This window comes from Opisthocomus hoazin, chromosome 15, assembly GCF_030867145.1.
Source record: "Opisthocomus hoazin isolate bOpiHoa1 chromosome 15, bOpiHoa1.hap1, whole genome shotgun sequence".
Lineage (NCBI taxonomy): Eukaryota > Metazoa > Chordata > Aves > Opisthocomiformes > Opisthocomidae > Opisthocomus > Opisthocomus hoazin.
In genome coordinates, this window is record NC_134428.1 from 16,504,270 (window position 1) to 16,531,420 (window position 27,151).

At 48.1% G+C, this 27,151-nt stretch overlaps 1 protein-coding gene across 1 annotated transcript; it reads right to left on the bottom strand.

Moving 5' to 3' along the window:
- Nucleotides 1–1,625: 1,625 nt before the first annotated feature.
- ITPRIPL2 (ITPRIP like 2) lies at nucleotides 1,626–6,858 on the bottom strand (the record flags this gene model as incomplete). Its single annotated transcript, XM_075436051.1, has 1 exon — nucleotides 1,626–6,858. A coding segment is annotated over one exon (1,461 nt), but the record flags the coding sequence as incomplete, so codon positions are not given.
- Nucleotides 6,859–27,151: the final 20,293 nt, after the last annotated feature.

Consider the following 27,151-nt stretch of genomic DNA (forward strand, 5'->3'; position numbering starts at 1 on the left):
GGGTAATATAATGTACAGGCAGATCTATGTACAGTCAGCCCTCCACTTCCTGCTTATTTTGAAGTTGTGAGCTACTTGGAGCCCTCGAGTAAGCAGCCCACTGTGCTCTGAAGCATCAGCAAGCACTGAAGGCAAATCCTCCTGCTTTAAGGGGTGCAGGTCCTTGCCCCTACGTCGACTGCCAGCTTCCCAGTGCTATCGGTCCAAGGGAAGTGGGGCTGGCTGCTTTTCTGCCAACTACTCAAATTAATTGTCATCAGTTAGAACGTCACTTACTCCAGGGAAGACTCACCAGGCAGACATTTACAGAGGTGATACAGGAAAGAAACCAGCCTAGGAAAGCAAATTTCTCATGCCTGAACACTTTTGGGGCCTTATGAAAATGGGATGCACAAACAAGAGTCCCCTCCCCGCCAGGCAGCTTTAACTTGCACAAGCAGTACTTAATCGGCGATTCACCACTGACCTTGGCTGCACTACAAGGGAGGTATTTCCACAGGTATGGAAAGATTATAAACAATTTACCCAATGAGATGGATGCAAGCAGGCTTTTCTTGAAACATCAAGCATGCAGGTCCTTAGGCCAGCTAATTTTCTGTTAACAGATTTATCACAAAAGGAAACTCCAATGATTCTTTAACGATTTGCTGCAGAATAGAAACTCAGGCTTCAAAAAGAAATATTTCAGAGAAAGGAATGAATCGAGACCAGAGGATGGCTATTGCTTTTAAAGGAAGCCACTAATATGAGATAATGCTATTAAAGAGGCAAAAGATCTAAATATACTTCCTCCGCACTGACTTGGCTGACTGCGTGTTGACACTTCAGCAATGACACTCTTGCCAGCGAGAAGCCCATTAGCCAGCCAGGTAGCTCAGTGCTGTACCAACGACTACTGCCCCTCCCTGCAAGGCAAGAAGCAGGCACACAAAGGTGTGGGGATAGTTCTTTCAGCCTAGCTTTTAATGACTAAAAAGCTAGGGGTCTTGCTGTTATTTCATTCTTTAATAGGGAACATCAGCACAAGCCATGAGTGTAGAGTTCTGGCATCTTACCAAAGACTAATAAAGGACAGGTAACTTGCTGGCCCATCCACAAAACTCCTGCTGGCTTCAGCAGGACTTTTTCCATATTTAATAAAGCATGACCAACGCAGTTTGGAACAGAGACGCGTCTGTACATGCCACGCTGAAAAGCTCACACAGATACTGTGAAATGAAGATGAAGTCCTAGCTCTTCACTAAGCACCAGAAAAAGCAGATTTTATGCAGTGACCTGAAACTGGAGCCAGAGAAACAAGAACTGATGCCTTCTTAACCTCTGAGCGAGACAGCCACAAACCCTCAACGTGCTCCATTTCAAAAGGCAGCAACACCAGAGAGGTGCCAGCCGCGCTCTAGTCCCTCTCCTGGCTCGCCTCCCGTATCCGTCTGCACAACTCCCAAGGCATGGACTTCCTGCTTTCCTGTGGTTTTGCCACTTTAGTAGTCTCCTCCTAAAGAGCACATAAACCTGCTGACCAGAGTTTTGTGGCTGCAGGTAGCCTTTACTGAAAAAAAGATAACAAGGAATTTAAATCTTGAGGCATAGATGCTTTAAAGCAGCTGTTTATTACTACAGTGAAATATTAAACAAAACTACCAACTTTTTATGGAAACAATAGAAGTGCAAATGTATTTTGATATTAAATAGGCAATGAATTTATAAACGTTTCATTAAAATGGGCTGACACTTTGAGCCTACAAACACTTTTTTTTTTTTTTTTAAATAATAGCAGCCGAACACTTTTATTTAACCTTTGGTCTGATTATTAACCAGCGAAAAATAGTTGTACCAAGAATGTCCATTGCAAACAGACACTTAAAATTTACATTGCTCTGCAGAGATTCAAATTCAAAGGAGGAATGTTTTCAAGATATTTACGTCAGATAAGAAATAATAATACCTTTGAAAAATACACAGCATTTTCCAGTACAGAATGAAGTCACATACATGCACTTTTGGTACTGTAAATAACCATATTCTCTTGCAGGTGTGACTCCTCTTCCCAATCAACGTTCAAGAAAAACTTCATTTGCACAGTCTTTGCAAGATTAGGTTGCAGATAAAGAGAAACAAGAACCCACGTTAGTGCTAAATAACACACTCTTTCATCTGTGTGTGTGTTGCAGTTTACACACACACAGGCAACCACGCTGAAATCTATGGTACATTATAACAGTTACAACCTTAACAAATACATATTCATAACCTTGTTGTGTGTACAGCATCCATGGGCTGGGAGAAGAAGGAGGAAAAAGGCCCATGGGATTACTCATGTAGGTCAAGTTCTCTGTACACATTCTCACAGATAACGCCCTATAATAGCTCCAGGATGCTGCAGGTACCAGTGCTGTCACGTTTGTTGTGCAATAAGATGAACACCGTAACACAACCCAACTTTTATCAGCTCCTTTTGTCAATCATATTCATGAATGCATGCTTTACAGAGGCAAATACCCTTAGTGTCTCAGTTGTACAACAGAGCTACAAATTAATCTAAGAGATTTTCTCAGACTTCCCACCAGCTGCACGTACATTGTCTTACTGGCAGGAAGCCCCCTCTCCTCAAGAAAGCTTGCCCAAGCCTAAGGTTAAAGCCAATGCATACATTTTCTCCCATCACCAGCCATCACAAACTCAAAAATGCCTTGCTGAGCAAGAACTCACACTGAAGATCTGCCTACAAGGGTAATAAACTCAGGGTTTGCCTCACTGTTCAGCCCTGATGGGTTCAACCACTCTGGAAATATTGTCAAAGCAAAACTCACTTAAATCTCTTTTCCCTACACTCCAAATCTGCCTTGCTTTCAACAGCTCTCCTCCAAATTTTCCCCCTATGTCCTTTGGCTTGTTTGCAGTCCGTCTTCACTGAGAGCTTACCATCATTCTCACTCACCCCTCAGCCCCACTTTCATTTTCTAAACTATTTATATTCTCCACCATCTCTCCTTGTCGTGCATTTCCTGATGCAACTGTCTTTTTCTGGCATTACCGCATTTTAGTGAGAAGCCCTTACCAAGTCTATTACAGATTTCCATGTATTGCAGCAATACTAAATACACAGCAAACGTGGATCCCTTTTCAGAGAAAAGACTGCTCTTCAGAGACAGAGATGCACAGTGATGTAAACAAACCGACAGCTGACTGAAGTGGTTAAGATGCCAGAATTAACAGCTAAAGGGTTCTTATGTCACGAGTTCAACCAGCCACAACACCCTGGGCCGGTCGTCTAGTCCTTCTTTGGGCAAAAGATTCAATGGCATCGACTGCAGAACTGCATTTTATTCCAAATACCAAGTAACACAAGTCTGCAAAAATAGTACGTATCATGGTCTACTACCAAAAAAGAAATCAAAACACCAAGGTAGCTCACTTAGCCTTAAATACCATGTGCAAAGAACATTTGATCAATACTACCTATAAATACACTATTTGTATTTGTAGAAAGAAGCGCAGTGCTTCATATATAAAAATAACCCAACTTGCGGGTGTGACCTAGGCTATAATTACCTGAAAATAAGACTGCAAGAGCAGTTAAAAAAATAGATAGAAGTAGGCAAACATCTGCCTAGGGAGCATTTCCATTTAGAAAAATAGATTTTTATAAAGCTTCATAGATTTTGAAAATGTTTGTTTTGTGCTCTGATGCACAGAACTGTGATAAAGCACACTGGTATCTCTACATACATCTGGGAGAGGAGGAGTAGGTCAGTAACTTCAAGTTATCCTAAAGCTTCCCAGAAGTTATACTTGGTCATTGGCAATTCATTTCAGACTGCTCACTTAGGATGCAGTATAGTGGGCAATAAGGCACAAGCTCAGCTTCCCAAGAACCCAAGCAACACATTTTGGGTATTAATACATCAAATACTGGAGCAAGTGACCGAATAAAGCAAGGATTTGAAATTCTGAATTTGCTGACACCCTGGGACACATCAGGCTCCTGCACCCCAGGTACCTGCACCAGGAGCTAAGGACCCTTGCAGAGCTGGCTGCGTTACAACTCGCCAGGTTACTCCAGTGACTGGGACATAACCAGGCAAGAAGTGGAGATTATCCGGCTGATGTCTATACTCAGAGGACAACAGAATCCATAGCCTAAGACTGCCACTGTACCATGAACTTGTGCTAAAGAATTTTGAAGTACCCTGAAATATTTCACTTCCTCCTCCCTGCCACAAGATAACAATTTGCCATAGCACAGCAACAGAAAATCCCATCAGGTTATTTGGTCAAAATACTGCCCCAATCGGACAACTGGTTAGGCAGTCATCCAAAAATCCCAACAAACTCCTGCCGGAGACCAGGAGGGCGCAGCAGACAGCTTACAGCACTGAAATTTGGACTGGCTTAAGGTTTGTCCAAAAAAAACCCCCCCAAAAAAAACAAAAGAAAAAAAATGCCCACCAGAATTTCTTAGTTTCGTTGTTGGTCCTTGAGGTAAAGCAAATTCTAAGAAAATGATACTTGAAGCCGGAAAAAAAAAAAAAATCTCAACAAGAACTCACAAACGAACCTCAGAGTATTTCCTTAAAGGAAGGTTTTCCTCACTATGATTCAAACATCACCCCTTTAACAAAATACTAATGCCTCCTCTGTTGTAAGTATTTAGTGCAGCCAATTATCCTAAAAAGGCGGCCTTTGTGAAAATAAAGTGCTATGTGTTTCCTTTTATCTGTATTTCAATCCTTCAGTATAACCATCACTGGAAGACAGAAACATGCAACTAGATTCTTCATACCATTGTTGGAAAGGTTTTGCTTCTTCTCTCAATTTTACATTAACATGCATATTATATTTCTGTTCCGCACAACGTATTTGATTACACAGGAAATTTAAAGCATGTCACTGAACATTTCAAACTGTGATCAACACCCATGCTCCAGTGCTCATCGCGTTTTAAGACCATCTTGGTACACTTGGGGGGGGGGGTGTTTGCACTTACAGGATTTTTAAATCCCAAATGGATTTTGTATCATAAAAAGCAAATCTCAGAAAAAGGTCAATTTTTCCACTATGACAACAAGTTAACATGGATTTCCAGAAATGCCAGTTTGACCCTGTTGGGTTTGCAAACAGCCGACTGAAGGTAACACTTCTCAACTAAGGCATTTCCCCAGAAATTTCACAATTTTCCCATGAATAACCAACGAGATTAAAAAACAAGAATCACAATTTCATTAAGTCTTGGTCTCTGGTTTCCTAGTTTTCTCAGGTCAGGGACAAAACCACAGAACCACATTTAAACTGGTCCCACCTTCCTCGGGCAGACGCAGGCTCTCAATGGACTGCTGGGCTGGGAGTGTGCTGCCCTGGCAGGGTCCATGGGTGACGCTGGCTCATCCGGCCACCGGCTCACTCTCCTGTTGGCTCCTGCCTGGCCTCGCCGACGTGCCGGCACGGGGTGGGTGCTGGTCGCAAGTAGCGGGGGCTGCTGTACATCCTGATGACATGTGGGGCCTGGATCCAGGTGTTGATCAGCTGGAAGGCAGCCAGGTCCAGCGTGGGCCCATCAAAGCCGGCCAGCAAGTTCACGGGGGCAGCTTCCTTAAGGAACCGGGGCAGCGCCACGGCCTCGGGGAGGCTGGCATTGCCCAGGAAGAAATGCATCAGCACCTGCTTGCGCAGGCAGTCCCTGAGGTACAGCACCAGGTCCTCCAGCCGCTCCACCAGGAACCGCTCGTCCCAGGCCTCCAAGGGCCCCTGCAGCAGCAGGGAGAAGAGCGCCGTCTTCAGCACGTAGGAGGAGAGCACCCGGCCCCACTGGGAGCAGAAGGGCTCCTCCAGGCCCTGCCCGCGGAGGTCCCGCAGGCCCTTGAGGATCTGCAGGCACTTGAGGTGGCAGGAGGAAGCCGGGGCCTGGTCCTTCAGCCAGCTCAGCAGCCGCTGCTCCTGCCGCGAGGCGTTGAGGCCCCAGAGGGCCTCAGGGGCCAGGGCTGCCGGTGGGCCCTCGGGCGGCAGGGCTGTGAGGTAAAGCGCGTCGCCGAGGGGGATGGCGGGGATGAGGCGCACGGCCATGGAGATGTGGCAGCAGACGTAGTCGGAGCAGGGCAGGATGTGCAGCGTGGGCGGGCGCCCGGGGCAGACCGAGAGGCTGACGCGGCAGCGCTCCTGCAGCCGGTACCGCACGGCGCCCAGGCACCGCTGCAGGTGGCCCTGGAACCAGCGCAGCACCAGCCCCGAGGAGAGGTGGCTGCGGCCCTGCAGCTCCACGCAGAAGCCCTCGGCAAAGGGCCGGTAGCGGCGCGGCCAGCCGGCCCTCGCCCGCAGGCCGCAGACGAAGGCGCCGCACGGCCCCAGCCTGTCGGCAGAGCGCGGCCGGGGCTCCAGGAGGGGCGGCAGCCGCAGGGGCACCAGGATGTCGAAGCAGTCGGGGCTGCGCACCTTGTGCTGCTCGTAGGCACTGCCGATGCGCACGAAGTCCCCGCGCAGGCTGAGCGCCAGCGGGCCGGGCTGCAGCCCCTGCGCCTTGGCGGCGCGCACCAGCTCGGCCACCACGCGCGCGACGTGCGCCTTGCTGTGGCCCAGCACGTGCGGCGAGAGCCGCAGCTGCCGCGCGTAGAAGCTCTCCAGGGCGCCGCGCCGCGCCCCCGCCGCCCCCGGCCCGCCGGGCCTGGCGCCGCCGCCCGCCGCGCCGCAGCAGCGGGCCAGCAGGCAGCCCAGCAGCAGCAGCGCCGAGCCCTTCAGCAGCGGCGCGGAGCCCGCCTCCGCCGCGCCCTCCCCGCCGCGCAGGGCCTGGTAGAGGCAGAGCAGCGCGGTGCAGAGCCCGGTCGCCAGCGGCCAGAGGACCCGCGGGCTGAGGGTGTAGACGGGCGCGGCGCGGCGGGGGGTCGGGCCACGGGGGTGGCCGCCGCCGCCGCCCGGCACCGCGGGCGGGGAGCGCCCGCCCCCGCCGCCCCCGTCCTCCGCCCCGGCCGCCCCCAGCGCGGGCCGCGCCGCCGCCCCCCGCCCCGCCGCTGCCGGCACGGCGGTTGCCGCGCGTGTGCGCCCCCCCCCTGCCTGCCGCCGCCGCCGCCGCTCCGCCGCGAGGCTTCCTCTTCCGAGGGACGCGGCGCCGCGTCAGCCGCCGAGTGAGCTCAGAGGAAATGCCACGGGCGGCGGGCCCGGCCGCGGCCACAGGGCCGGGGGCGTTGTCGGCCCGGGGCCGCCCGCGGGGCGGGGAGCGGCGCCGCCCGCTCCTTCCTTCCCGCTGCCGCCGCGCGCAGGCAGCGCGGGCGGGCCGCGCGGCGCCTCAGGGCCGGGCCTTTCCCCGAGGGCAGAGCCACCGCCCCGGGCTCCGCCGCTGCCGCTGCGGCCTCCCGCTCTGCGGCCTCCCGCTCGGGCCCTGCGAGCGGAGCTCTGCGGCGGTTTTTTTGGTGTAGAACTGGGTGTTTCTGCACCGCCGCATCAGCGAGCGGGCTGTGTCGTCGGGGAGTGCAGCGGTCCCGTGCAACCGCTCCTCGTCAAAAACCGGTGTTAAAAGGTCTGTCCGGCGGCCGGGGAGTCTCTCCTGTTCCCAGCTCTGCCTAAGGGTCGCGGCGCCAACAGGACAGCAACGGCGTCACCGTTAGTTCACGGGGGTGCGTGTGGCCTGCTGCCGTACCGACAGCTGCCTGCAGTCAAATTGTTCAGAAGCCTGGGTTTTTTTTTTACTTGTGCCCAAGTTTGTCAGATCCTGACAAACTAAAAGGAAAAAAAATAACGGTGGGAGAAGTTACTCGCTGCACAGGGACTTTTCACCTCACCAGTACGATATCAGGCCCGCTGTTAATCTGCAGCTGTCACAACACTTCTGCCCACAGCACACAGGGCTGCCTCGGGTGTCATCCCAAGCCCACAAACAGCAGAGCCAAATCTTCCGGTCAGAAGACAGGCACAAAAACATCACTGCACGTGCAAAGCCTCCAGGCACTGAGGAGAGCTGTGCAGTCCCGTCAGACCCCATAGAAGTCACTGGGACTTGTCTGTTGCTAAGACTTCTTCACCCAAACTGCTACAGTGCGCTGCAGATCTGAAGAGATCTTTAGGCCGTGCATTTCCTCATATCTCGTACGATGTCTCCTCAATGGGTTGTACCATCCCCCTGCAGCTGAGCTGTGTTTCTGGATGTGTCTTTGTATCCCAACGAGCTTTAGCTTCGAGAGTCCTCTGTGATGGTGGTGATGATTAAACCCGAGAAATGAACACACCAAGCTCCTGCTGCAAGCCTTTGGACATTCCAGTTACCTGAAGAAGCGAATGCAGCATTTCAAATTTAGAGAAAAGGAAAATTGTGCCGCATAGTACCACACAGATGCAGTCACCAAGGTGGTCTGACATTCTTCCTCTTCAGGACAATACTTCTTTGTATACCATTTGTCTGTCACTGCATTTCTTGACCATAGGGCTGGATTGTGTATTGCTCTTGCTTTTCTTCTGGAATTCATCACCCCTGCTTTCTGCACAGATGCTCAAGGTCATTTTTAAACCTGTATTTTGCTGGAAGTATGTTAGCTGCATCTCTGATGTTGATAGGAAAAGGATAATCATCCTTGGCTTCTGTTTTTTAGTAAACGTTTACCGAGTTTTGAAGCTGTTTGCTGAAGTTGAAGGAGCATCTATGTAACCATTCTGTTGTGGTTTAATTTCAGGTGATCAAGTTATTACCACATTACTGCAACGTGCTGCATCTGCACAGTGTCATAAGTGGCCCCAGGAAGGGGAAGGAGCAGTGCTTGAGTACAAGAAACTGAACCCAGCAAGCTGAAAATACTGTAATAAGGAACGGGTCAGAGCCAAGGGCAAGAGAAAGGCTGTACAAATGTTTGGTTGTGTAATTTGTCTTTACATGAAACAAAACATGACTACAAGTACATAAAAATCATACTTCACAGAAAGAAGCTAATGTTTTATAGCAATGATGCTGCATTCAAAGTCAAACTAGGTAACCAAGGTGAAGAAGCCTGAATTAATTCACAAGCAATCAAAACAGGGCGAGAGTCAAGAGTACACTGGAGAGCTACAGAGAGATGTCCTAACCACTCCAGCACTGACCCTTGGAGTTATAATCAGGAGGTTGGGGGAGGGGGTTAATTAAATATAAAGCAGATGTAAAGGTAAGAAACCACAGGCAATTCTACAACATCTCAACCAGCACAATAATTCCATGCCCTATGACGAAGAACATGTTTTTCTGACAGCTGTGGGATAGCTGAAGCCACAACTTTGCTACTCAGAAATGTCCTTTCACAACAGCCATGTCTTTGAAAACAACCAGGAAGTGAAAAGCATCTTTCTTCCCCGCTCCTTGTTTCATGTTTTCCTGTATTTCTTCACAAAGCTGGGTAAGAGGACAAAAACATTCATCATGCTATGTATTGCCTGTAACCCATCACTTCAAACACTTTTTTATGCACCCCCAGAAACAAAAAGGTTTAAAAAGCACAGCTGTGCTGGTATAAAACCAGTCCTTGAAGACGTTTGACTGAAAAATACCATTGAACTCTGTGAATCCATTGGCCCACTCATTTAATTTCTACTAGCCTGTGCTTTTTTACACCCTCAAGCCCAGCATGTTTCACATGCCTGCAGGTCTTGCTACAGGCATACTGATTTTTCGAGACAGCCTGCGCCTTCTTTTCATGCACGGTTGATTTGATTAGCTGCATGTCGACGCTCGGGAGACAGACAGCTACATCTGCAGGAGCTGGCACGGCCCCTCGTGCCTGCCAGACAGCTGCTGCCCATGGAGTGATCTACAGCTTTGTAGCATGGCGATTGCCACTATGGGACCTGCATACAGCGGAACGGCTGCAGCCGCCCAGCCAGCTGTGGGCCCCACGGGCTGGAGAAAATGCAGACGTCACCCCAGCCAGTGGCACAAGCCCAGGGGCCAGCTGGCAGAAAGCGTGCGACCAGCCACACCAGGCCCATCGGTGCAAACACCGGCTCAGCATGTGCTTGTGCACACGCCAGACGGTGCAGGTGCAGGCTCACTCGAGCTGCAGAATAGCATGCTGTATGTAATAACCGTGACCTCAGAATCAGGGCCAGAGTGAATCCACAACACTGATTTTTACTACCGCTGTTTAAATTACCAGCTAGTCATTTCTTACCTCCTCAGCCAGTGGCAAGACGAGAGCTGTGGAGCCTGGGGCTGATAACAGATGGCCAAAAGCCTATTTTCTGGGACCCTGACTGCTTTGCTGCTCCCTGAGCACAGGCTGGGTCTCTGGGCAAAATGCTGGACACATCAGAGGTGGGAGACTTCACAGGGGTGCTCAGCTTTGCTACCCAGACCTTACTTGGAAAGAGCCAACTGAAGAGCCACTCCGTCTGTCTGCTCGCACAAGCTCAGGGCATTTGATGGCTGCTGTACCAGAACTGAAGTGGTCATAAACACAAAACTACTTTCAGTTACCAAATAGCTGCAAGCAATCATTCCTCATTACCCATCATTCCAGTCCTACTGATATCGCGCTGCAGGGGCTGTATTTACTTTGCAATGGATACAGTTCATCCACAGTATCACAGCTGACTGTAGTTTGCACTTTACAACCCATCACAGAGGAAAAGAAACAAACCCTTTTATCTTGTCTGGAGTCACTTCTAGTAACAAGAATATGTTGAACTTGAGAACAAGTCGCAGTGATGCAACCCGCCTCTCCTGCGTAGTCTTCCACTGCTTCCCAGGAGCTGGACCACATTTACTTCTGTGATGGCTACCGGATTTGTTGTCCTCTTTCTGCGTCTCCCAAAGAAGTAGCAGCTCATTTGTTTGGATTAAAATATCTATAAACTCTACTGCTGGCAAGTTATAATGCTGATGCCCCTCGTTTTTCACTTAAGCAGCAGTCTTCTTGTTCCTGTACAAAACTAAAAAAAAAAAGTTTACCAGTTTTTAAATACCAGTTGCGTACTCTAGAAAAATAATAGGTTGTACACTAATGAGCATGACCTCAAAATCAGGACCAAAGAGAATTCACAACATCAATTTTACTACCATTGTTTAAATCACCCTTTGTTTAAATAGATGTTATCTAAACACTCGCTCCAGAATGTCCCATATCCAGGATATCCTGTTCACTAAATAAGGAATAATGTTATTCACATACAAGTCTGAGCTAAAAATAGATACACCAGTATACACGATCTGCAGGATATCTCTGGAGGATGTTTCCAGAGGCAAAAGGAACTGCTGGGTATATAGTATCCATTAAAGTTTCTCCACAGTTAGCAGGGTTTCATACCTCTGTGTAACTGGTCCACTGATGCTGCAGGATGCCAGACACTGTCGGAGCCGTAGGAAGCGCAGTCGGTGCCAGCGAGCTCACTGGCTGAGTAGGTAGAAGGAAGTGGCAGAAGGACAGAAGGCACAGACAGGTGATGACATTTGTCTGGCGCTTTCACAGCGTACCTGAGACACAGGCCTTAGACTTCCTACCAGCTATCCCAGGTCGGTGTCTGCCCCAGTGAACCAAAGCTGCACGTAGTCTTCTGTTGCAGATGCAGGAGCAAACATATGGGGATCCCTTCCTGCACAAGGGACGTACAGCAGCTCTTCTGCAGTGAGTGGGTTATACCTGCAACATATTGTAAAGTGCTATTAAACAGTCTGTAGCAGAAAAGTACAATAATTGGTTCCCGAAAAATACAAGTCTGAAAGATGAGTCACTTGACTTCATGATCCAATCACTATTCTTCTAAGTACTTCCTCTGAAAGAAAACTGCTAGCACATCTCCTCCCCCAGCCCACGGGGTCGTCCTGCGAGGGAGATGCCATGATCAAAATAAACATCCTTCACCCACCATTCCTCTGACTCCCAGGTTTTACAGGATACTATTTGTTACCAGACAAACCAACATGATCGGGCAGGCATGAATCCATTTTGTGTTGTGGACTCATGAATCTCTGCCAGCCACAGCAACAGGGTGACCGAGTCTCCATCTAGAGATGGAAAAACGGGAGAGGGTGTCTTGCTACCACAGACAGCTGAGGAGATTCAGCAACCCAGGCTGAGGAGACCTCCAGAGCACATGCATGGACACGGAGGAGTCTGGGAGTAGGGGTGTTACTGCACATTCTTTCTTAAAATACTTTCTGTTTAATAAGTGGGATGTTCTTGCCACCTCTGCCAGTCTGTTTGCTCACTAGATATCAGCAGGGTGTAGCATTTCCTAATCAGAAAGCCTGCAAGCAGACCTGGCTGCTATAACCCACATATAGTCCAATACAGGATTTCCTTGCTGTAGAAGGATGGCTTCCTGAGTAATTCATACAACATTCTCTTGCCCAAGCCTGTTCTCATTGCAGACAGAAATACCCCGGCTCTATGCTATGAACAATACCAGCATCAGCTGGCTCATCTCCAGCTTGTCCCATATTGTTTGAAAACTAGCAAGGACTTTTTTTTTGCATAGCAACTTGTATGAGCAGGGCATTTATACTCACCCGTTACATTGGCATTCAGCAAGCCACACCTAGAAGTTACCAGCTAAGCAATGAAACAGGAACAAAAAACCCAGCCTACCTGCCTTGGAGTCAGCTGGCATGCTGAGCTCTCTCTGACAAGCTGTGAGCAAGGCGGACTGCCATCACATGTCCTCCAGAAAGCTGAAGTTGCTGGTATTGCAAAGAAAGCCAACTACAGCATCAGGGAAAGGAAATATCTTTCAACAAGGCGAGTGCAAGTATACAACCATCATACAGAAGGGGAATCCGCAGTGATCGTGAATGGAAACACCCTTAGATATTTGCATCAGATGTTTCATACATTGAAAATGGAAACACGAAAACTCTCCAGGTCAAGATCAGAAGTCTTGCACTTGCTTTTGAAGTTCAGTGTTTGATGTGTTCCACGTATGAATGGCAACGGTCATGCTGATGTACAGCTTCCAGTGCTGTATCTACAGGCTCGAGCCAACAAGCCCTGCTAACTGTCCCAGGGCAGCAGCGGAGGTTCACACGCTGCGCTGCTGCTCCCTGCACCCTGCTGGAATGCACTGCCAAAACCCAGCCTGTGCCCATGCCTCACCAACGGCAGTCCAGGCCCTCATCCGAGGGGTCGGGCAGCAGGATGAGCCCCTGGCATGTCACCCTCCCCGTGCAGGGCAGTCCCCGGGGTGCAGGAGCCTGCTCAGCCCTCCCCTTTCCCCACCACCTCTAGGGCTCAGCAGAGCCTGTGGGTCTGAGGACCTCCCAGGCTGGAGCCAGGTAACCCCCAGGTTTGAAAAGCGTCACGTAGGGCCAAACCTCACACGTACTTGTGTTAAACTACTGTAACAAAAAAGCAGTTTAATACCAATCTGATTAAACCCGGATGTGTGTGTGTGTTCAAATGCAAATTTAATCACTAACTGAGATGTTTTAGCTTAGTTAATGGTAAGTCAGTTAAACGTGTATTTGCATCATAACTTGCTAAACTCATAAAAACTGATCGCATAGCTGAGCCCTAATTTGCTGATTAAAGTAGAGTAATTTAAATGAGGATTGTAACAGTTTCATTATACCCATTTGGGGGTTGTTGTGCCATTTGATTGATTTTAAAATCAATTTAGCAGGGCTGGACCATTTTAAATAGGTCTGGATCTTTAATGCCTGTTCGCTAGCAAAGAGAGGACTTAGGAAAGAGAATTTAACACAGGTTTCAACTTGCTATTTATTGCTCACATTGTTGAAACACACTTTTCCCTTTACTTCCCAGGGAAACCAGGCTGCTTGTCCAGCAGCCACCCTCCAAATAACTTTGCAATCATTTTGATTTAAATTGGCCATTGGGAAGGGGGCCAGAGGTCCAAAGTGTTAACATATGCAATTTCATACAGGAAAGATCCTGTCAAGGTCCTCGGGCTGCAGCAGGACTGTTGGCACGGCCTGGCCATCTCAATCCGCTTGAGAGCAATAAAGCCAAAACCTCATCAGCTGCTCAGAGAACCACCTGTTCTTTTTCAATTTTACAAATACAAGTTTTCACAAAGCAGGTTAAAACTTCCCTCGCCTTCCCTCGCTACACATATGAATCCCATCTACCAGCATTTGTGAATTTGTCCTGGAAAAGAGTCTTGATTCACACAGTGAAAGCAGCTCCTCAGTGATACATATCACCTTAACCACAACAACAAAAATAAAAAAGCTTCTGTTTTTCATAAACCAGAGCAAGGGAGTTAGAGAAGAGACCTCGGGCTCATCCCACAGCTCTCCACTGGTTTCAGCAACGCTGTGTGTGTGTCACTGATGGCTTTTAAAGAGCAGCAGAGCAGCAGCAGCCACCTCCTCTCCAGTGACTCTCGTTATCGGGCCCCAGCCGTGAGCCTGCCTGGGCTCTGCGTCTTTCAGCTTTGGGCTTCTGTACCCCTAAGCTTGCCACAAAATTAGAGAAGGGGCTTTATGCCTGACAAACAACCTGCAGCAGCGAGCTGCAAAGATGAAGCTTTGGCACAAAGCAATGAAATACAACAACGCAGAATCAAAGGCGAGTGCACAGGGAACAAGCTTTGTTATCAGCTTACAGCCTCAAATAATGAGATTATCCTGGCTCAGCTGACACTTCTGCCGAAGAGCCTGGGCTGGATCGCCCACCCAGGGAAAAGGGGGGAGGACAAAACAGCGTGGGAGGAAACCTGAGGGAGGATCAGTCCAGGGAAACCCACTTATCAGCACTTGGCAATTAGGGTGGAATTAGCTGATGCTCTGGCTCACAGCATGGGTTCTGCGGGGCCAGAGGGCAGAGGTATAGCTCTGGGAAGCCTTGTCCTAGACCCTTACCTCATTCCATCAAGGACAGAGAGAGGAAAAGCTAATGGCTTAAAAGGAAAGGGGCATGTAGAGACAGAGCAACAACCCAAAACTGATAAAAGGGTCTGAGCCAGCACCACTTCTCACCTCTGCATTCCCAGAGGGACTGTAGCAGAGGTCCTTGGGCTGGGGGAGCTTTCACCCCACACCTACGCAGGGAGCCTGGCAGCAATCCCCAGCTGGCAGCACCTCCTTTGGGAAGTGCCACCCCAGTGACACCAGCCCACGCAGGCCAGTGTCCTTGGCACTGCTCTGGCCCACCTGATTTGGGTGGGAAGATGCTGGGGGGATGATGCGGGCACTGTTCATCATCGGTTGAAATGAAAACCTCGCAGTGCAGTGCCTGGTATAGGAGATGTCCGCACATGCAGTTTTTTAAATCTTGCCAAAAATCAGCCTCGCTCGTGCAATCTTCCTGCTTCAAGGGAAGTTCTCTTCCTTCTTGGCTGCCCTGTGAGGGGACCAGCATTACAGCGCTGGAGCCTGAAATCCCACCAGGAAGGCTAAACCTGATCTCTTCTTAGCATCCCTCTGCACTGATTGCTCAGGCTGCTCCCCTTTAACTGAAATTAAACATTCCACAGATCCATGCAAAGCAACACAATTAGTTCATTAGCAAGACAGCAAGTGCAATGTGTACCTCTCTTTGTTTAAGGCCAGTCAGACAAGCTCATTAAATGACAGCTATTTTTACATCTGGTGTCATAGGTTTCTTTATTATTACAGTGCCAACCCCTGGAACAGAGGTAGGATCATCTTTCATATTCTACCTAATTCAATTTAAATCTATTTTCTTGATTTTACCATACAGAAGGCGTCATATTTGCTCCCTGGAACTGTAAAATACAAGTCATACTTCTCATCTCACATAGGTACGAATGTAGAGCAAACCCACTGAAACAACAGGAACCACCCAGCCTCGCATGAGGGAGACTGAAATCAAGCCCAAGCTTTCCAACAAGCTGGTTCACGGCTGCATTTTATTTCTTACTTTACCTCCAGGAACACGTTCTGCCTCCTGTTCCATTTGCCATCTCTGAAGCAGTACCTGAAAATAGGGGAGGACAACGGTGAATGCAACAGGTTGTTTTTCCCTTGCCTCGACACATCCGTGACCTGGCTGAGGTCCTGCTACTGCAAGTGAGTGGGTCCCTCTCTGAGGGCTTTTACAGTGCTCAGAAAAACTAGCGGGAAGTTTTGCAAATGGGAGAGCAGGGCACCTTCCAGAGGAGCAAGGAGGATGCTGAGATGTCCTCCTCAGCAGCCACTCGTACCTGACCTCCACTGACATGGTGTCCCTTTGGCTCCCTGCAGACAGCTTCTCATCAGCGTTGGGCTCACGTTGTAGTGCCCAAAACCAGCCCGTTCCCTGTAGCAGCAGGGTCACCGGTGCCTCTGGGATCTTTACATCTGGGTCCTCTCTGAATGGAAAAGAACATGCTCATAATTAAAGGAGGACATAAATGTCGGAGGAAGCATGGAGCAGTAAAAGACCACATAGAAAGTGTTAAACAGACTCAGACACCTTTGCAGCATCACACATTAGGGACCGCGGACGTGGCACTGCAGAGCAGAGATGTCACCAGCCACCCTCGCAATTATTTGCTGATCCTCATGGTAGCAGAAAAATGGGATATCCATGGCGGCCAAGGAATGAAAAGCTTGAAGTGAATAAGAAAGAGGAACGGCTACCCACCCAAAAACAAGACTTCTGCTGAGATCGCAGCTCTTTAAATGGCACGACATGGTCCTTGTATGAATGTGTTATTCCCCTCCCATCTCTCTGCTCTGTCTGCTGCCACGGCGTGACAGATGACAGAGGCTCGGGGAGAGATGCCTTAGGCTGAACAAATTTCAAGCTCTCTCCAAGAGCACTTGGATATTACAGAATCACAGAATCACAGAATAGTAGGGGTTGGAAGGGACCTCTGTGGGTCATCTAGTCCAACCCCCCCGCCGAAGCAGGGTCACCTACAGCAGGCTGCACAGGACCTTGTCCAGGCGGGTCTTGAATATCTCCAGAGAAGGAGACTCCACAACCTCCCTGGGCAGCCTGTTCCAGTGCTCCGTCACCCTCAGAGAGAAGAAGTTCCTCCTCATGTTCAGACGGAACTTCCTGTGCCTCAGTTTGTGCCCATTACCCCTTGTCCTGTCACTGGGCACCACTGAAAAGAGCTTGGCCCCATCCTCCTGACACCCACCCTTCAGATATTTGTAGGCATTTATAAGGTCCCCTCTCAGCCTTCTCTTCTTCAGGCTGAACAAGCCCAGTTCCCTCAACCTCTCCTCGTAGTGGAGATGCTCCAGTCCCCTCACCATCCTTGTAGCCCTCCGCTGGACTCTCTCCAGTAGCTCTTCATCCTTCTTGAACTGGGGAGCCCAGAACTGGACACAGTACTCCAGATGAGGCCTCACCAGGGTAGTGTAGAGGGGAAGGAGAACCTCCCTTGTCCTGCTGGCCACACTCTTCTTGATGCACCCCAGGATCCCATTGGCCTTCTTGGCAGCCAGGGCACACTGCTGGCTCATAGTTAACCTGTCGTCCACCAGGACACCCAGGTCCCTCTCCGCAGAGCTGCTCTCCAGCAGGTCCACCCCAAGCCTGTACTGGTGCATGAGGTTGTTCCTCCCCAGGTGCAGGACCCTGCATTTGCCCTTGTTGAACCTCATCAGGTTCCTCTCTGCCCAGCTCTCCAGCCTATCCAGGTCACGCTGAATGGCAGCACAGCCTTCCGGTGTATCTACCACACCTCCCAGTTTGGTGTCGTCAGCAAACTTGCTGAGGGTACATTCTAACTCTTCATCCAGGTCGTTGATGAAGAAGTTAAACAAGACTGGGCCCAGTACTGACCCCTGAGGGACACCACTTGTCACCAGCCTCCAACTAGACTCAGCGCCGCTGATGACAACCCTCTGAGTTCTGCCATTCAGCCAGTTCTCTATCCACTTCACCGACCACTCATCCAGCCCACACTTCCTCAGCTTCCCCAGGAGGATATCATGGGAGACTGTGTCGAAAGCCTTGCTGAAGTCAAGGTAGATAACATCCACAGCTCTCCCTTCGTCTACCCAGCCAGTCATGTCATCATAGAAAGTTATCAGATTGGTCAGGCATGATTTCCCCTTGGTGAATCCATGCTGACTACTCCTGATAACCTTCTTTTCTTCCACTTGCTTGATGATGGCCTCCAGGATAAGCTGCTCCATCACCTTTCCCGGGATGGAGGTGAGGCTGACCGGCCTGTAGTTGCCTGGGTCCTCCTTCTTGCCCTTTTTGAAGATTGAAAGTTACACACTTGAAATTTCCATACCTTTTGCTCCGCTGCGGTTACAGTTTTTCTGGGATGTGATCTGACAGGAGCTTTAACAACTCATCTCTGCAGGAAGATTTTTAGTCATTTAAGAAGTATGAAGTACTGAGGGTTGCATCTGAACTCACTAAGATATTCCAGCTCACACAATTTCAGCACCAGCCTTTGGCTCTGCAATAAATAATACGTCCTCTTTCTAGATCAGTTTTTTGTCAGGTTTATGAATTATAAGCCTAGGAAATCTATTTTAAATATTGCTTCTAAACATATTAGAGTACAATGAATTATTCATGATGATTGAATGCTTCATTGGATTTATTTCCCTTGTTTAATGAATTATGCCTGCACTTTTGGATATTTCTTACTTGAAGCTCTTCACCGAATACTTTGAATGAGCAATTTTGAACCAGCGGGTTTCTTGGACAGGATTTGCCTCCAGTATCCTTTGTCATTTTCAGTCTGTGCTGTGCATGCAGCTGCATGTGTGCCATAGCACTGATTTAGCTCCCTGATTAGATGAATAAATAAATAATAACATAAGATTAATTGAAGGGAGGTTTTTGTACAAAGAATAGCTAACTCCCAAACAGCCAGCCAACAAGTCCGTTTACATCCTGTCCATTGATCAAAGAAGGGAGGGGAAAACAAGCAAACAAACAAAAAAGAGCAGAAACAAACATAGCAGTTTCAGTGGCCATCTTCATCCATCCGCAAAAGGGAAGCCATCCAGGTCAAAACATACCTGGACAGGGCATGGTGGCCCAGTACGTGGAAGCTCAATGGCAGCCAGATTGTCTTCTCCTGGCCTCCAGCCACATTGCAGGTCATCGTAACAGCATGAAACCTCCTCTCCTCTGCTTCACGGAACCCCAGCTGCTGCTCAGCAGTGTGAACACACCGTTTGTCACCAGCTCACCAAGAAGGGCTGGAAGGCTTCCAGTCCAGGAAAGGCACAAATATGCCTGTGCGCTCTCTGCATCCCAGGAGAGCCAGTGGAGAGCACCCAGCGGACTTGAAAACATGGCTAGCAAAATAGTCTCACCAACTCTCCTAAATGTAGACGGCTCCATCTGCAGCTGCTTTCCAGCCACCACCTACCCACCCGTCGCCTACCCAGGCGCAGTCGGCTCCACGCCGGAACGTGGCTTGCTGCTGGTGCTTGCAGGAGGGCCGTAGTGGCTCTTACCGCTGTGGCACTCCTCTGAATAAAAGGCACGTTGCCCTTTCCTCAGCTCAGCAGAGATATACAGTATCAGTAAAGGGGCATGCACTGATGGCCATTTGCATAGATACTTTCACCCACCCACCAATAATCAAAATCAGTTGTCGTGATAACACTGGCACTTGTAATTCGTTACCTTCAGCGCAAGAGTGTGACTCTTTCTGTAACCCCCTGAAGTAGAGCACTACCAGATGAGGGGCACAGCTGGACTCGCCCAATGACCTAGTGATTCAAATCAGCAACACCTCATAAAATGGTTTTAGAAGCCAAGGAAAGCAAAGCCCACAGAAAAATCGGACCCCTACTTATGCCCAGCAAAGCAAATAAAAATGAAAAACCCAAAATCCATTTAGGAAGTTGCTTGATTTAAGGCAAATATAGATGGGTGGTGGCTATGACTTCTGAAACTTCATAGCATACAAGTCTGAACAAAAGGGTGAGTAGCAGGAGCACGGGTCCAGCTCCACAGACCAAACAGACTTTGATCCACTTTGGATTCTTTATCCTTAACAACAAACAAAAGACAGTGAGACAGCTAGTGAATCAAGTCCATGGTGATGTGTTGTAGCAGTTTCAGATTGTTGACTGTTTACATGAGAAGCAGATTAATATCTTGGCATGTGGGAGATCTCAGGAATGAGTAAGTGTTACCTGAGATGAACAGCATGAACACTGAGTAAGAGCAGTGTGTGGCATAATAATTGCCAGATGTAGCAAAATTCATCATTGGTTTTACAACATGGACACATATTCTCAAGGAAATCTCCTCTGTAAACTTCTCGTCTTGGCTTTATGCTACATTTTCATACCTAACACATGCAGCTCATGTACATAATTTGTTCTCTTAGTTTCTCTTGGCTGTGACAATATGACATAATAAGTGAAATGTTTGGCTTTTTTTCAGTAAATTGGAAAGACAAGTGTATTAGAGAGTTCTGCTGATTATTCTTAACCCACTACAGCTCAGCCAGGAATAAGTACTCAGTACGAGATGACATACTGAGGGTGTATTATAACACATCTTCGAAAAATAAAGGCTGTATAATTATCACATGTATTTTGATAAATGCAGGGAAGATAAAAAGAGGGAAAAATGTAACCATGAATTTTCTTGTTAATAGGAAAGTCACTGAAAACAAGACAGAGGATTTTCACCACTGTGAGTGGCGAAAGAGTTATTTCTGTTTGAATACCAAGACTATGGAGAATGATGAGTCAATTGGAAAGACATATTGCAGTATTAGGTCACTTCTACAGGTCTCTTCGAAGCAGCAGCTTCAAGGAAGCATTTTCATCCCAACACTTCTCCAACATCGTATCCAAGTACTGTATTGGGTAGGCCCAGATGGCTGCGTCAGCAGTTACGAATTGCCAGCGACGCAAGCTGAAAACCAGGCCATACTTGGCCTGCTCCATTCGGGATTTTTCCATGGATTAGGCAACAACCCACAGGAAGGCTCAGGGTTACTCATAGCAGGTTACCAGGAAAAATCTTCTGCTCATCACCAATGTGAAACAGCCAGTGAGCATTAGGACTGGTGCCACATCTGCTGGAGAGGAGCATATGTTCCATCTTACGCTGTACTCGTACTTTGTGCGGCAAGTCTCCGCATTGATGTCAAATGACAAGCAAATACAACCAGCTCTAGAGTCTGTCTACAAACACATGTATCTGTCACCTTCCTTTGCAAGGCTCAGCTCCCTGAGAGAACTGATTCCTCATGCATTATCCCTCTAAACATATGCCTGATGTCTTACTAGGTTCTCACATTTTGTGTAAACAACAGCACTTGTATCACTTAAAATTAAGATATATTAATTTCTCATTAGCAAGTATCACTGTGATATTTGGGTGGGAGGAATTGAAAAGCAGACAGTTGTTATATTTTTTTAAAAATCACAACATTTCAGCCACGTTTATAGTCTTCAAGTAAACTGCATTTTTCCTGCCAAAGTCAGGACAATGAGGGCTGACAAGAGGAGATGTAGAAGACAGCTCCTCATCCGTCATGATCAGTTAGCTTTCCAGGTCAGGGATGGAATTGAACTACTAAGCTGTACTCACAGAACAATCTCAACAGTGATTTTAAGTCCTGCTGCTGTTCTTTTGCTGGAAAAAAACAGTTAAAAGCAGTGAAGTCTGGAAGTTTTCACCAGGTACCAGGAGTGCGGTATGGTTAGCGCAGACACCCAGGAGGTTCAACTCCTCTCCAGCTGTATTTCCAGTGTATTTCTGCCACAGACTTGCTAGGTGGCCACAGGCAAGTTGCTAAAGCCTCAGAAGAAGTTTAGCCTGGAGCATCCAATTATCGCTGTTGCTCTTGGGCTTAGAGCCAAGTGTAAATTTACGTCCCTAATAGACTTGCACCTGGTAGCCTTCTCTTAATCCAGCCCTACAGCGAAGCCCCTTTCTCACGGGAATGCCGCAGGCTACTAGAGAAGAAACATTGTTAAACACAAGAGCATCACTCCTGAGAGGAGAGCGGGAGTCTGCTGCGCCTGCCTGGGCACCCAAAGTGTCAGCGTGGGGAGACTCGGGATGACACGCCCGGAGAGCAGAGGCCCCGCTGTGGCTTCCACATTTGGGCACTGGTCCTGGGAAAGCATGTTGTGTGTGTTCTCCTTCCTCAGACGCTGGGGGCCAGCTCCGAAGCACGACTCTGCCCTCACAGGAGGGAGGAAACGATCTGTCAGCAAGGTGAGACACGGCTTTAAATTAGACATAGGCTGCTGTTTAAAGAGGAAATTTATTTTAATCCAGAGATAGCAACAAAGATCAACAGGATTGAGTCATCTGCCTTGGCACTGCATGTCTGTCTTCTAGGAGCAAATGCTTTTCACTCCACTAGATGTTTTGGCCATTTGCATACACAGCAGCCTCTGACTATACAGCTGCCCTCAAGCCACAAACTTGGGAGAAATTCATGACAGCTTGCTAAAATGCAGCTGGCAGATCTTGCCTTCAAAATGCACTGCAAAAAAATTCAAATCCCCCTCACCCGCTGCTGCCTCTGCTCTGACCCAAGCAGTCCCTGGCAGGTGGCTGGCGGCCACAAAGAAAACAGAAAAGCACTTCTAGTGCCAGAAACAATCTTTTTATTCTGCAGTCCAGAAAATATATTTTATGTAGGAAAAACACCCACTGTGCACATATGACTTGCTTTCACTAATACCTACACCTGTCCATCTGTACAATCAAATCAATAAATCCATCTGTCCTAGGCACAAGTAACATTAAAAACCAAATCACTGACATGCAAACAGTTGGGTGGAAAATACCTGCAGAGAAAGACGACAGCTTCAGGCACTCATATGCAGCCTGGAGTGTAAAACAAATAGAGAGACTGTTAAGGTGGTCACTAGACGCATCTCTTACTTTCCTCTGTGCCAGTTCAGGAACCATGCATGGCAAGGAGAGCTACAGCTCTGCGCCCTTCTTCTGGGCACACAGTCCCGTCAGCACGTCCCTTTTGCTGTGAAAGCCGTGACTGCGGTGGAAACGCAGCAGGAATGCCGCAGCTGCACAGAGGAGGAGAGATGTGCACCCTAGTCCGTGCCCTGCTTCCCAGCGCCTCGCCCGCCGCCTCCCAGGCTGCTCTTCAGCACAGGGCTCGGTGGAGGACACATATGCTGCGAAGGTAAGAACTGAGTGATCTAGTAGTTGCCTAAAACTACTTAAAGAGTATTTACCAAGATGGTGGAGCCAAACTCTTTTCTGTGGGGCCACATGACATAACAAGCAGCAGCAGCCACAGTCTTGGAAGGTTCAGGATGGATACAAAAAAAAAAGCTTAACTCGTAGGGTCGTACGGCACTGGAACAGGCTGCCCATAGAGATGGTGGAATTTCTGTCCTTGAAGGTTTTCAGCACCTGCCTAGACAAAAATCCCAGCTGACCGGCTTTGGTGCTGGCTGCAGACCTGCCTCCAGTGGGAGGCTGGACCAGACGACCTCCAGGGCTCCCACCCAAGTAACACTGCATGATTCCTGGGCCTTCATCAGAACATCACTTACTTGCAAGTTAAGAACAAGCACAAGTAAAGGCAGCGTCATGGCCTTAATTTGTGAAACCAAGATGTTTAGCACCAAAAAAAAAAAAAAAAAAAAAAATCTTTTTTTAGTATCAGCGTAGGTGTATTAATCTGCATCTTAACATGATGAAATCCTGCTGCTGCCATAAGCTGTATTACTGGCCACAGAGGTACCATGCCCTGGACTGCTTCGCTTTGGGCTCTGCTCTGTGAAACTGTAGTATGAAGTATAAGGTGGTGCTTCTCAGAAAAACCCCAAGTGAACAGGCAGCTGCATTTATTGACAGCACCAAATGACAACAAATGGAATTTTCCTTCTAATACAGTCGTTTTAGAGATCTGTTACCCACTGGACCTGTTCCAATTAACTGTTAATTCACTTACTCAGCATTAGATCAGCCCTCCAACTCTAAATCGGAGCGTCAGCAAGTTTTCTTCAACACAAGTTCTGCCACTCTGGGAGTACAGCTCCAAAGCTGCTGTCATTCTCCTAAATCTTCAGAATTTTTATCTCAACCACTCTAGGGAAACAGAATTAACACACAGAAAAATGGTATCTTTAAACAATCTCCTCCCTCATCACACACATTCCGCCTTTAAACTGACCAATGTTTTTGACTTATCCCTTTAAGCTCCCCAAGCTGAAAATATGTGCTGAATTCAATGCAAGTGACATGCCACAACTTTGAAGCTAGTGACAAAAAATGACTGTCACCTATTTGAAATTATATATTCCCTAAAGTCAAGAAATGAGGCAGACACAAGGGACTGCATAGATTTAATAACCCCTTAAATATTAAAAAAGGGATGTACAATCCACATCACCCCCATCACAGGAATTGTATGGCATATCCTCAGTTGATCTGTACCAAGCCTAGCTCTATTATGGCCAAGTGAGCCACACAGATTTACTCCAGACAAAGATCAAACCCATTATATCTGATATTTCTTCTATCAAGCCCATTATATCTGATATTTCTATCTCTAATATTTGTCATCTCAGATAATGACTTAGCTCTTTGCCAAACAATCTTATGAGCCCCATTTTACAGAACTCATGGCTTATGTCAGCAGCACCACATTAATCGCAGCCATGGGGATTTGATTTTTGCCTACGCTAGCTGTGGCAGCCAGAGGCTGAAACATGCACTGGCACAGCCAGACCTGCACCACTGGCATCACGGGTGCTTTGCCACTCTGGTAGCTTTCTAGAGTTGTTACAGATGGGCCACAGATCTTCAGAGCTGCTTTGAATTTTCATAACCGTCCTCCTCGCTTTGTGAGACAGAGCTGCCTTGCCTGTTTGCTTTCCTTTGGCAGGTTTTTCTCCTCCTGAGCTGGCAGAGGTGCCTGCAAATGCGGAGATCCTGCTTCAGAGCTGTCAGAGCGTCAGCAAACGCCCCGAATGCTCAGCACAAGGACGGCACCGCCTGGCTGTGTCACTCCAAGCACTGTCATTACCTTAATCTCCAATTCGGAGCAGCTTCAGAGAACAGGGGCCAGATTGTCCCCTGCAGCGATCGCAGGAGAAAACAGCAAGAGGTGAGGCCCTCATCAGGGAGCAGCTGACAGCCCTATGCCCCCTGTGCACAGACGGGTGGATACCCTCTGCTCCTCACCACCGAAAAATGGAACGAACTCTCCTTCTGGAGGAGAAAATCACGATCAAGCCCTTGGTTATCACAGGAGATAGAAGACACCCTCATGTCTTTGAGGGCAAGGATTTCATCCCATGGCATATTACGAGACCTTGCTTATCTTCAGATTCAGAAGACAGTCCCAAAACCCAACGGCACAGTGAAGACCCCATCATCTTCCTCACACCCTGTTTTGAAAATGCAGCATTTCACAGCCTCTCTGTCTGATCGAAGTTCCCTTTCCTCTGTCAACACGACCAGAGTTCATCCAGAAGCGCTATGATAACAGACTTGTATAAGCTATATACTTTGGCCTCCGCCTGCCATTAACCCCTGCTGGGATGGCTGACATTAGTCTGCTTTAGTTCTGTCTCAAAACAACACATAAAAAGAAACCACAGCCTTGCAGCAGCTGTACAGTAGAAGTTCCATACACCACTTGAGTATCTCTAGCCCTTTTGTAACCTTATACCACCTTCTGCAGTCTTTCACAATCTGAAACAGGTTTTTAAACCAAAAAAAAATGTCCTTTCTGCATGAGGAAAATTAAAAGCAACTCCATTTTCTATGTAAAACAACAAAAAAAGAGTAACCGCCAGTGAGCAGGGAAATGCACAGCCACTGGAGGTGGCAGAAGAACAGCTCACCCACACTTTAATGGATGGGCACAAATATGCTGCTCCAGTAAAAAGAAGGAACAAATCCTGCTCGGGAGCATAAAGCAGAGTTGTTCTCCTGACTCATATTTTATGCTCGCAGCTAAAGACAGCATTACTGCCTGATGGCCTTCTCAAATGTGCAGGATGTTTTCAGCTGCTGAGGACAAAGAACTTGCTGTGGGCGCTTTCAGTTGCTGCAGATATGGCCAAATACACTGACCTCATACAGTGATCTCCCAGTATTTGATGCTCCCAGCCTTTGGCCAAACTAAATGCATTAAAAATGGGATTGGTCTCTTAAATGTTGTTGCCCCAAGTGAGCAGTGTGTGATGGTCTCAGAGGCCACCCACATCTTGGACACAGGATCACATGAACACTTCTCTGTATCAGCAGCAAATCCCACAACTGTTGACCACCACTGCAGACATCTTCAGTGAATCCCTCTGTCACCACTGCCTTGGAGAACACCAGGCTCCAGCTGAGCATCGTCTGTCTAGGAAAGCCCCGCGGATGCCTTGTCCAGTATTCAATCCCGATGTAACGGCCAAGCGACCAGGAAACTGGTCTGGCTCGGTTTCCAGTTTACATCACAAGACCATCATGTGCGTGGGTGTGCAGCTTCCAGCCTTGAGTCAAAACATACTGTGCCTCCCCCTCCCCAGGCCTAACCATGGACTTACAAAAGCTGTGTCCCATGCTGCCCCCGTTGTTAAAGGCTTTGCAATGGACTACTCATTAAGCAATCTTTCTCTCTCTTTTTACCCGATTATCAAAGTGCATGACTTACACAACAGAACTGCATGTTCTTTCAACACTGCTTGTCACCCCTGTAGCCACCTTAATTAACCATTCTTTTGTGCCACTTCCTCTCATCTTCAGCCTACCTAGGATGTTGAATGCTTTAGAGAAACAAAGGCAAGAAATCTGCTAGATGTAACTTATGTTCCAAGAATTGGTCAAGCTGGGGAAGATACTGTTAGTCTAATATGACGTACCTTTAGTAAACTCCAGTTTACATGCAGGCTGCTCACAACTGTCTGGGGCTGAGGCACGTAAAATGAGAATGCCTTGGAGCTATCTTGTTTTTACGCAGTCCCTGAGAAATCTGTGATTTGGTTTTTAGTTCCTCGAGTCAAGCTGTTCCAGTGGGTGTACTGCAAACCAGTGATAGAGAACCAAATGCTACTTTGTTTGGACAAGGTAATCAACATTAGTAGTTTTCATATAACCAGGCCACTCTTGCAATGGTGCATGACAGAAATTATTCTTAAAGAATGTACAAAGTGTCGGTCATCAAAAATCATACAGAACAGGAGAGTCTACATTTTAATTTTCAGTCTAAGCTCCTTCACAAAAAAAGGTGAAAATAATCCTAAGTAATGTTTCATGTCAAATTACACACCACTCAGTACCTACAAACACTAAACAGCTACTCAGAAAGGCAGACTCAGACATACCTGGATTAAATGCTGCCTGATGCCTCACCAAGCTCCCAG